This window comes from Protomyctophum bolini, assembly GCF_963924005.1.
Source record: "Protomyctophum bolini genome assembly, chromosome: 11".
Lineage (NCBI taxonomy): Eukaryota > Metazoa > Chordata > Actinopteri > Myctophiformes > Myctophidae > Protomyctophum > Protomyctophum bolini.
The window spans coordinates 6,621,043-6,633,322 of NC_137872.1; the positions used below are offsets into that span (position 1 = coordinate 6,621,043).

At 41.8% G+C, this 12,280-nt stretch overlaps 1 protein-coding gene across 1 annotated transcript; it reads right to left on the minus strand.

The window, feature by feature from the left end:
- Window positions 1–6,328: 6,328 nt before the first annotated feature.
- LOC308324540 (zinc finger protein RFP-like) lies at window positions 6,329–7,972 on the minus strand (the record flags this gene model as incomplete). Its single annotated transcript, XM_080776608.1, has 1 exon — window positions 6,329–7,972. The coding sequence occupies one exon, from the start codon at window positions 7,970–7,972 to the stop codon at window positions 6,329–6,331; it is 1,644 nt and encodes a 547-aa protein (XP_080632734.1).
- Window positions 7,973–12,280: the final 4,308 nt, after the last annotated feature.

Genomic DNA, 12,280 nt, shown 5'->3' on the forward strand with positions numbered 1-12,280 from the left:
TGCTTGCTTGTGTATGTATGTGTGTGTGTGCTCGTGCACATTCATTCATCAAGTTAAAAAATAACTTTTTTAGTAACTAAGTAGTACTTTAGCAGCAAAAGTAGCAGATCTACAAGCTCAAAACGTGGTGCGAAGCCACGCATTTTGAGCTTGTAGATCTGCTATACTTTTGATGTTTTTCAATTTGTATTCAGTTTTCATTCAATCATTATGGTTGCAAATAAAAATAAAGTTAAAAGTCCTAAAATGTTGACTTTCTCACAAGTATAGCGTCACGTGTGTGTGTGTGTGTGTGTGTGTGTGTGCGCGCGCGCGTGCGTGCGCATGCGTGTGCACAGAGGGAGAGTAATCAGATTAATCGCAGGCTAGCTTCATAGTAATTATTTACTCCATTAGTCATTAGTTGTGGACACAAAGTGCACTGGCTCGCAAAATTACAATCCTTATCTGTGAGCTGCAGAAAGTTTTCAGTGTCTCCCGCAGGAGAAGAACGTGTGAGTGTTAATATTCTGGGAAGTGCAGATCAGGCACGTTGGAGTATGAGACGCCCAACATGTTTACTTTACTTGTTATCGATTACTTTTAGGACAGATTCACACTCGGATTCAAACTGTTCCCGGTCCCCGCTGGCCATGATTCACATTGGCCTTGATTCTTCCACACCCCAGTACACTTCATTCAACTGTATTCAATGCTTTCACGTTACAGCGATCCGTATCCCAGTACACTTCATTCAACTGTATTCAATGCTTTCACATTGCAGCGATCCGTATCCCAGTACACTTCATTCAACTGTATTCAATGCTTTCACATTGCAGTGATCCATATCCCAGTACACTTCATTCAACTGTATTCAATGCTTTCACGTTGCAGCAGCGATCCGTATCCCAGTACACTTCATTCAACTGTATTCAATGCTTTCACGTTGCAGCAGCGATCCGTATCCCAGTACACTTCATTCAACTGTATTCAATGCTTTCACATTGCAGCGATCCATACCCCAGTACACTTCATTCAACTGTATTCAATGCTTTCACGTTGCAGCGATCCGTATCCCAGTACACTTCATTCAACTGTATTCAATGCTTTCACATTGCAGTGATCCATATCCCAGTACACTTCATTCAACTGTATTCAATGCTTTCACATTGCAGCGATCCATATCCCAGTACACTTCATTCAACTGTATTCAATGCTTTCACATTGCAGCGATCCGTATCCCAGTACACTTCATTCAACTGTATTCAATGCTTTCACATTGCAGCGATCCGTATCCCAGTACACTTCATTACAACTGTATTCAATGCTTTCACGTTGCAGCGATCCGTATCCCAGTACACTTCATTCAACTGTATTCAATGCTTTCACATTGCAGCGATCCGTATCCCAGTACACTTCATTACAACTGTATTCAATGCTTTCACGTTGCAGCGATCCATATCCCAGTACACTTCATTCACGGCACTATATCTCTGAGGACCTCCTAGGGGTCCCCGGACCCCGTGTTGAAGACCCCTTCTCTACACCAAACAATCTCTGTGGTTTTGAGCGTTCTCAAGTGCTCCCAATCTCTATGGTTTTGAACGGTGTCAAGCGCTCCCAATCTCTATGGGTTTGTGCTATACTGCTGCTGGCGTATAGTGATACTGGCCACAAAAAATTGTTCCGTGTGACGGAGAGGTCAAAGTTGAACGAAAGTTGTACTATACATGGTAGAAATACTGTAGGTCAACAATACAAATGACGCTATAGTTTTCTGGATTAATTTATTTTTAATGTGTTGACCTTACCTTCACTAAAAACTCCGGCCAAACTCTTCTCCCTTCTGGCTCCAAAACCATGGAATGCACTTCCCATTACAATCAGAACTGCAGCCTCACTCCCAATCTTCTGCTGCAGTCTGAAACCCCACCTCTTCAGACTCCATCATGGCCCGTAGCACTCGCCCTATAGCCTCCAGATTTTTATGTTGATTTAGATAGTAATTTATGTAGACTTAGCATTTTCATATAGGCGTTCATGCATATAGTTCCATTATATAGATATTCCACTGTACGTATGATTCATAACTACTTTTCATGTACTGATGTTTGCCATGCTTTTTTGTTCCTCATTAATGTAAATCGCTCTGGATTAAGAGTGTCTAGAGCTAAATGCCTAAATTGTAGTATTTCCTACAGTATTTCCTATAGCCCTTTAAGCCACTACAGGACTATATACATCTTTAACAGCACTTACACCGTATGTACACTTACACCGTATGTACACTTACACCGTATGCGTATGTACACTTACACCATATGTACACTTACACCATATGTACACTTACACCATATGTACACTTACACAGTTCAGCTGCACAATGTGAGCTTTGTAAATAAAACAATATAAATGCATAATAATACATCATAATTTAATGTCATAAAAAAATGAATACTCAACACCATGCATGTGTTAGGATAGGCCTGGTGTTTATTGTTTTATACAACCCAGAATGATACAGTAGGATATTTAACTTTTTATTTACATTCACCAATTAGCATTTTCTCCTCATATGGGTTCCCAAACAATTACCTCTTTTCCTTGTTCTGGGGACCCTCTGGAACCCAGAACCCTCTGGAACCAAGAACCTTCTGGACCCCCCCCCCCCCCCCCCCCCCCCCCCAAGGACCCCGCTATGAGAACAGAGAGGCTGTTTTAATGCACTCAGCTTGGGACAGTACATTATAGTGGTGGTGTTGTATTTGTCAGGAAGATGGTGAGCACCCTCTAGTGGTCAACAGCTTTAACTCATGCAATGGTTCCTATATTTCTTTAAAAAAATGATAATCTCACATGAAACAAAAACTCTTATCTTAATGTAAATATATATATATATATATATATATATATATATATATATATATATATATATCATAAACAAAACTTCACATAGGCTACTTGACAAAGTCCCCGGGCTGATTTGTATGTTGTGGGGTCACCAGTTCAAATATGATTATATTGTGGGGTCACCAGTTCAAATATGATTATATTGTGGGGTCCCCAGTTCAAACATGATTATATTGTGGGGTCCCCAGTTCAAATATGATTATGTTGTGGGGTCCCCAGTTCAAATATGATTATGTTGTGGGGTCACCAGTTCAAATATGATTATATTGTGGGGTCCCCAGTTCAAATATGATTATGTTGTGGGGTCACCAGTTCAAATATGATTATATTGTGGGGTCCCCAGTTCAAATATGATTATGTTGTGGGGTCACCAGTTCAAATATGATTATATTGTGGGGTCCCCAGTTCAAATATGATTATGTTGTGGGGTCCCCAGTTCAAATATGATTATGTTGTGGGGTCACCAGTTCAAATATGATTATATTGTGGGGTCCCCAGTTCAAATATGATTATGTTGTGGGGTCCCCAGTTCAAACATGATTATATTGTGGGGTCCCCAGTTCAAATATGATTATGTTGTGGGGTCACCAGTTCAAATATGATTATATTGTGGGGTCCCCAGTTCAAATATGATTATGTTGTGGGGTCACCAGTTCAAATATGATTATATTGTGGGGTCCCCAGTTCAAATATGATTATGTTGTGGGGTCCCCAGTTCAAACATGATTATATTGTGGGGTCCCCAGTTCAAATATGATTATGTTGTGGGGTCACCAGTTCAAATATGATTATATTGTGGGGTCCCCAGTTCAAATATGATTATGTTGTGGGGTCACCAGTTCAAATATGATTATATTGTGGGGTCCCCAGTTCAAATATGATTATGTTGTGGGGTCCCCAGTTCAAACATGATTATATTGTGGGGTCCCCAGTTCAAACATGATTATATTGTGGGGTCCCCAGTTCAAATATGATTATGTTGTGGGGTCCCCAGTTCAAATATGATTATGTTGTGGGGTCCCCAGTTCAAATATGATTATATTGTGGGGTCCCCAGTTCAAATATGATTATGTTGTGGGGTCCCCAGTTCAAATATGATTATGTTGTGGGGTCCCCAGTTCAAATATGATTATGTTGTGGGGTCACCAGTTCAAATATGATTATGTTGTGGGGTCACCAGTTCAAATATGATTATGTTGGGGGGTCCCCAGTTCAAATATGATTATATTGTGGGGTCCCCAGTTCAAATATGATTATGTTGTGGGGTCCCCAGTTCAAATATGATTATGTTGTGGGGTCCCCAGTTCAAATATGATTATGTTGTGGGGTCACCAGTTCAAATATGATTATATTGTGGGGTCCCCAGTTCAAATATGATTATGTTGGGGGTTCCCCAGTTCAAATATGATTATATTGTGGGGTCCCCAGTTCAAATATGATTATGTTGTGGGGTCACCAGTTCAAATATGATTATGTTGTGGGGTCACCAGTTCAAATATGATTATGTTGGGGGGTCCCCAGTTCAAATATGATTATATTGTGGGGTCCCCAGTTCAAATATGATTATGTTGTGGGGTCCCCAGTTCAAATATGATTATGTTGTGGGGTCCCCAGTTCAAATATGATTATGTTGTGGGGTCACCAGTTCAAATATGATTATATTGTGGGGTCCCCAGTTCAAATATGATTATGTTGGGGGTTCCCCAGTTCAAATATGATTATATTGTGGGGTCCCCAGTTCAAATATGATTATGTTGGGGGTCCCCAGTTCAAATATGATTATGTTGTGGGGTCACCAGTACAAATATGATTATATTGTGGGGTCCCCAGTTCAAATATGATTATATTGGGGGGTCCCCAGTTCAAATATGATTATGTTGGGGGGTCCCCAGTTCAAATATGATTATTCTGGTGGGGTCCCCAGTTCAAATATGATTATTTTGGTGGGTCACCATGCAGTTCAAATATGATTAGTTTTTGGGGGTCCTCACTCAGTTCATATATATTTGGGCGGGTATTTTCGGAGGTCACGGCCTGGAAAGGTTGAAAGTTGAAATCAACGGGATAGACCCCAAATACATCCACATATCCACACACCCCGAACAGAGCAGGCCTGCTCTGTTCACCAGAAGTCTCACTGTATGGGCTTAGGTTTCACCTCAGCTCTTCCTATCGGCGAGCGCTCTAGATCTCGTGGGGGCAATTTGTGTAAACAGAGGTATGACAGTTCTGAGAGAGGCCGTCCATCCACAGAACATTCTAATGAGTCCCGTCAATCAGCAGGCGAGAGCGCAGGACACGAAACCACACCGCAAATGAAGCCCAGTCCAGTCCATGCTGTGTTGTTGCTGGAACTCTTCCAACTTCTACATGGGCTGACGTTAGACCCCTCCTACGCTTTTCTTAAAGGACCAGGCCCTATGTGTTATTTTTTTTTTTAATATATTTTCTTTTTGGTCAATATACGTATATTATCAACATTATTTTGTAAAAAAAAAAAGGTTAGCAAGAAATCCCCCTTTAACCCATTCTGACCTGAGATCAGATTCATACGAGGTTTCCACTGGACACACACTGGTCTGATTGACCCATTCTGACCTGAGATCAGATTATATAAAAATGTCAGTCATTCTTCGATTTTTCAAAAATAGCAGACCTCTCGGTGGCGCGCTATGAGCTTGTAGATCTGCTATTTTTCAATAGCTAAAGCATAACATGATGCTGACACCAAAACGGGTTCCCGTTCAGAATGGGTTAAACTTAAATGCCATGAAATAAAACATTCAAGGCAGATATGTAGACATTTCAACAATCTCAGATGTCTCGAATGGAGAACTCTATTTACATAATCATTACAGTCAGTAATGTATCATCAGTACTTCAGTAAAATTGTTTCAATATAATGCTATAGCTATAATACATAGGGGGGGGGGTCACACGTGTGTGAAGTGAGAGGCGCTCTTATAATCATGCATCATCATATGTACATCCTCACATTCCCTGCTCAGCCAATCAAATTATAGAAAAGTGTGAACTGTGTAATCCCCCCCCCCTCCCTCTCTCTCTCATTAGCAGGCAACAGTGCAGCAATATCTCTCTCTCTCTCTCTGTTTCTGGCACAACAGCGCCACTTTTGGTACTCATTGGTACTGGTGCTCATAGTCACACACATGGACACACACACGGTTGAACACACGGTTGACACGGACATTGCTGTTCCTTAGAGTGGTTGCACCACTCAAAAATGTGATACACACAAAAAAACAAAGCTAAGTATGGGCGTAGGAGGACCCTCAACAAAAGAAAAAAGTAAAAAGAAAAAAAAGAAAGTTAAATGATTGATTTGAAGTTATACAGTTGACTAAAACCAAACTTTCAATGACTTTGTGTTGTCTTACATGCACATTATACTTTTGTTCTGGTAAAGCTGGAGATTAGTCTAATCTGAGTGATTGACAGGAGAGAGAAACAGAGGAGCAGAGTTTTTACCACCTTCGTTAAGCTGTGGACTGAAGTATGGGTAGAGTCTCCCAGTGAAGGAGCAGCCAGTGAAAGAGTAGAGGTGGACTCTGGTCTCCACATCATAAAATGTCACCAGACCCTCCTCATAATCCACAAACACTCCCACTTTCTGGAGCTCCTGTTCTACAGGGAGGACGACAGCAGGGTCAGCATTAGCCCAGTACGCATTTACATTCCTCAACCCTATAGTACAGTAACCATTTTTGGGGCTCACTGTGATTGGTCCCTTCCTGTTGATGGACTCTATGGCCACTCCTACATCCCACTTCGTCTTCCCTCCTACCTGAACCTCATAGTAAAACCTTCCTGAGGAGAAGATCTGTTTCCCTAAGACACAGACACATTGAGAGAATCTCCTTGTGTTGTCTAGGAGGTTCTTCTGCATAGTACCATCATGCACTTGTTTTCCATCCTCAGACAGGATGAGTCTGGGATGTGCTGTATCAGGGTCCAGAGTTACATCCACTGCATATTTCTGGATCCTCCTCAGCTCGGCACCACACAGCTTCTTCATCTCTTCACTGAGTGTCTTCTCCAGCTGAGCCACAGCTGTCCTCACAGTCCCCACTGATGAAGAAGACTGATGGACATTGACCTTTGTCCAGTCCTTGGTGGGTGGAGGGGTGTTGATGGAGGTGATGTTCTGGAGGAGGTGGAGGTGGTCTTCAGTGAATGAGAGCTGCTTCACCTCAGCACTTCTCTTCTCTAACTGAGTGATTTCCTGTTGCAGCGCTTTGATGAAGCCTTCAGCCTGTTCCTCTGTTGTTTTCTGCTTCTCTTTCATCACATCAATGACCTCAGCCTGGCTTCTCTCGATACAGCTCGCCAGAGCAGTGAAGAACTGCACACTGTCTGCTATCTCTCCGTCTGCATCTTTCTTGCTGAGCTGCTGAGTGTGTTTGACCTCCTGAATCTTCAGTCTTCTCTCCCTGATCATCTTCTGAACTTCAGCCTCTGTCTTTCCCACTTCAGCCTTCTGTCCATCGTATCCCTCTTTCAGAGATACAATGTGATGTGACTTGTGGTCTGACTGAGTGCAGAACTGACAAACACACATGAGGTCAGTCTTACAGAACAGCTCCAGAGGTCTGTCATGTTTCTTACACATGACGTCTTCCAGGTTATTCACAGGGTCGATTAGTTTGTGTCGTTTTAATGCTGTGAGTCTCAGGTGAGGCTCCAGGTGAGTCTCACAGTAGGAGATCTGACACATCAGGCAGGTCTTCAGAGCTTTCATCTTGGTCTCAGTGCAGACGTCACAGGACACTTCATCTGGTTTAGCAGGTTCTTCGTTTGTGTTGGACGTTTTCTTGAGCTCCTTTGACTTCCTGAACTGATCAGCCATCTCTGCGAGAACCTTATTAACTGAGCATTCTGGTCTCGTATTGAAGGTTAGGTTACATAGTGGACACTTACACACATCACTGCTGCCCCAGTAATGTGTGATGCAGGTGTTGCAGTAGTTGTGTCCACATGGAGTGGTGATTGGATCAGTGAACACATTCAGACAGATAGAACACTGGAACTGCTCTTCAGAATGGAGGCTGCTGGAGGACGCCATTCCTACACACTGAGAATACAAGTGAAAACATGAAATGATTTTCAATTATACTGCTCTTCATTTATACAAAATAACACAAATTATACCATTTAGAGTATAGCGGTGGCGCAGAAGTGTCTTTGTCAACCTATATTGTTGTTTTCTCAATAGAGGATGTATTTCACATTTAATTTACCACTTGAATGAGTTACCCATAATGTTAACAGAGCAGAGGGGAAACGGCAGACTTCACTGCCCTTACGAGGCTACGAGCAGCAACTTTGAAGATTGGAACTCTCAATAAGAAATCCCGATCCCGACTGACTTTGTTATTCATGTGACTGTCTATATTTTGAACATGTCACGGGCATACTACTATGTTTCGCGAAGCTCCGACGGTGTGTTTTACCATACAACTTGTATAATTAACTTGGCTGAATAGTTACATGGGAAAATAACCCAGCTAAATGGAGGAGTGGCATATCCTGACATTTCCAACCACCTAGTGAATTATCCAGATGAGTATTAATAATTAGACTTCCAAGATGCTGTTTAGATAATTTGCCATAAATACAAAGCATATAAAACGAAACACAACAAATATATGTGGGTATTGAAAACCTCAAGGGATGCGACCGTGACGTATATAGCCTATATACCGTGCGACCCCTTTAACTTGAGATTTACAATGCTAGCACTTTTGAATTTCTGGTGGAGTATATTATAGTACATTGTGGGTTGTATATTCAGCTGGCAGGTATGTGACATTGAAAAGGACAAATCATACAGGGAAACTTTATTAGAACACAAAAAAAAATCGCTACAGCCTCAGTAATGACCAGTGAAATGAGGGTATTTTATGATAGAGATTGCATTGACAGCTACAGTACACCGTTGAAACGGACCAGAAATGGGGCTGATGTCTCATTGGGGGGGGGGGGGGGGGGGGGGGGGATTTGTAGTCCCTGTGTGTGTCTCTATTGGTGGGCCTGGTCACAAGAGCCAATTACCAGCAAGGTCCACCTGGTAGTTAGCCACTAACATTCATGCACGACTCAGTCTACTCACACAACCTGGCAACCACTCACTCAATCACTACTCATCACACATTCACCCCAGCTCATTCACACAAACACTGAGGGACGGTGCATGTGTGCTACCAGCAGCCACCAACGTTGGTCAACTCAACTGTCATTATTATCATCTCTGTATATATAATTTTATTTTACCGGCGATGGCCAGGGTTTGCAAAAAGCCTCTGGGCCCCAAAACAATGGCATTTTCAGCGTCACGGCAGTCACACTCCTGAGATCAAGCTAAACTAGTTTTTTGTTTGTCACAGACGGTAGCATAGTTGTGGTTTCCAGTAAGGTGAACATTGTTGTTGTGTCTTGATGAGGAAGTCTTCCACCAGGTGTAGCGTAAGTGTTGCAGTATGTGAGGAACGCCATGCAGTGCAACGATGGGAAAATACACTCAGGAGTCGAGACAGAAACGTACATGATGAGAGATTAACGGAGAGCACCACAGGATTGTAAGGAATGCAAACGTAACTAGTTTGATGCAAGGGCTCCGCGAGCAGGGCTTCCCAAAGTTGGGGTCGGGACCCCACATGACAGGACACTGCAGAATTATTTTGGGTAATTTTTAAACACCTGAATATCATTCAAGTGAGTGAAATACAATGAAAAAAAATGATTACAAATGATTCTGTTTAACCATTGTTGCAAAACCCCTGCATAGCCCTAGCCCTAGCTTAATACATTACAAATGTGCACCAAACGTGTACGTTTATGTGCATAAAATCACCTCTGGGGTCAGGTTTGGGGTTGTGAGACAATGGCAGCATTATTTTGGAGTCGGGGGGGCTGAAAAGTCCCAAACGTGCGTCCTGCCCACCCAACCAAAAGTTATGGGGATTATTTATTGTCAGCCAATGTAAAAAAGAATACCACAATGAAGACAATGAAGATACATTAATATTTGTTTTGACCCTATAACACAAACATTAAATGCCATTAACAATAAAGATACTTTTGTTTTGACACCGTTTGTTTTTACATCATCATTACATCACCTAATCATAGCATGATATAAGAGCGCCCCTCACTGATTGGCTGATCACCCCATAGTGATGATTTGATTGGCTGAGCAAAGTACATATTGAGGATAAAAAGTGAGGGCAGAAAGGTGGAAGATGCCAAAAGTGATTGGCCGGAATGACATTTGTGATGATTTGATTGGCTGAGCACGGAATGTGATGTATGAAGATGCATGATGATATTTTAATCACATATCTGTTAAGTGATGCTTAAAATTAAGTGGTGCAACACAACTCAAATTCAAATTAATCCTTGATCAACAAATCCCTGATTAACACTAAACTAAACTTTATTTGCTTGGTGCAATCTACAATGTAACCAGTATAAACTAATGTTTTTTTTTAATAACTGTAGTGGACGTAAACATAAGTACATGAAGTGCAATATTTCCCTCTGAGATGTGGTGGAAACAGTGAAAGTATTAAACAAACCAGAGTAAATTTATCACTGACTTACAGGTAGAATCTGTCACTGAAACGCGTCATTCGGACAAAGAGAACGGCGGTGTCATTACAGACATTGTTTTGTTTAGTGTTGTCGCTGTTGTGTAGTAAACACCTTACAATTTACAATTTAGGCATTTATCAGACGCTCTAAACCCATTCTGACGGCCGGGAACCCGTTTTGGTGTTAGCATCATGTTATGCTTTAGCTATTGAAAAATAGCAGATCTACAAGCTCATAGCGCGCCACCGAGTGTCGCGCTACGAGCTTGTAGGTCTGCTATTTTTGAAAAATCGAAGAACGACTGACATTTTTAGAATCTGATCTCAGGTCAGAATGGGTTCATCAGACCAGTGTGTGTCCAGTGGAAACCTCGTATGAATCTGATCTCAGGTCAGAATGGGTTAATCCAGAGCGATCAATTTACTGTAAGCAATAACAATACAAGGTAATGTCAACTACATATAAATATAGTCACCAAGGCTATGGGGATACATTGTATATATGCTACGTCTACATAAAATGCTAAATTATAAATCTACCTCGTCAATACTGTACTCACCTGTCTGTGTGCTTTTAGTCTGCTCTGCTAACGAGGATACGCTGCTCTCTGCTGTCAGTGTGTGTGAGACGGTTCTACCTTCTTTCTCACATTCTCACACAGCACAGCGTTTAAACACAGCCTGGCTCCACCCCCTGAATCTCTAGCCACGCCCATTGAATCATATGTTCCAGGTGATTCAGGTCTGGTGACTCTTTATGATCTTTATCTATGGAAGTCTCTCCGTTTAAAATCTGATACCACGGCTATGGCTAATCGGCACCGTTTCAACTCCATGACGTCAAACAATGAATTCTTCCAACATAGATTTACAGAAATAGTTATTGTCTGCACCAGGCCGAAGGCATGGGGAGAGAGTATGTTTTGCACTGTGTGTGTGTGTGTGTGTGTGTGTGTGTGTGTGTGTAACATTTTTTCCCTGATGAAGGCTTAACCGCCGAAACGTTGAATATTCCTGTCTTACCTGCTGTCCTAACAAATATTGGTACTCTGGCTATTGGTGTGTGCGGCCACCTTCTTGTTGATTCAAGATCTCCTCTACAGTTTTCTCCTGTGTGTCGGCACCGCCACAATGACTTTGGTGTGCGTAGAGCTTCTCTGTACACAGTGTGTGTGTGTGTGTGTGTGTGTGTGTGTGTGTACAACCACAACCACCACAGTCTGATACTGTTGTACTGACCAGTAGATAGATAGATAGATAGATAGATAGATATACTGTATATAGGTAGATGCCTCCTATAAGCCCCCAGGCCTTCTTGTCTCCTCCTGGCACTTCCCCTTTTTTATTTCCATGCTTCAATGTACAGTATTGCTCTATACTGTGATAAAATAAAATCCAATCAATAGACCAAGCTAAAAGTTGACACACAACTGTAATTGCAGATGACCACCAGCAGATGTCAGCAAAACCTAATGTTTCCTCAGGTCCACGGACTGTTCAGTTGATGAAATGTCATTCCAGATGTTAAAAGCACACATCTGTAAATGATGAGGTCACTGTTTGTGCACAAGGACTCCAGATGTTAATAAAAGCACACATCTGTAAATGATGATGTCACTGTTTGTGCACAATGACTCCAGATGTTAATAAGAGCACACATCTGTACGTGATGATAATGGATGCTTTACTCTTTAAAATACAAATACTGTCCGGGTGTTAATTTAACTAAAGCCCTTTTGACTCTAATTGAATACTCTTGACTTCACTGTGTGATTTAATCA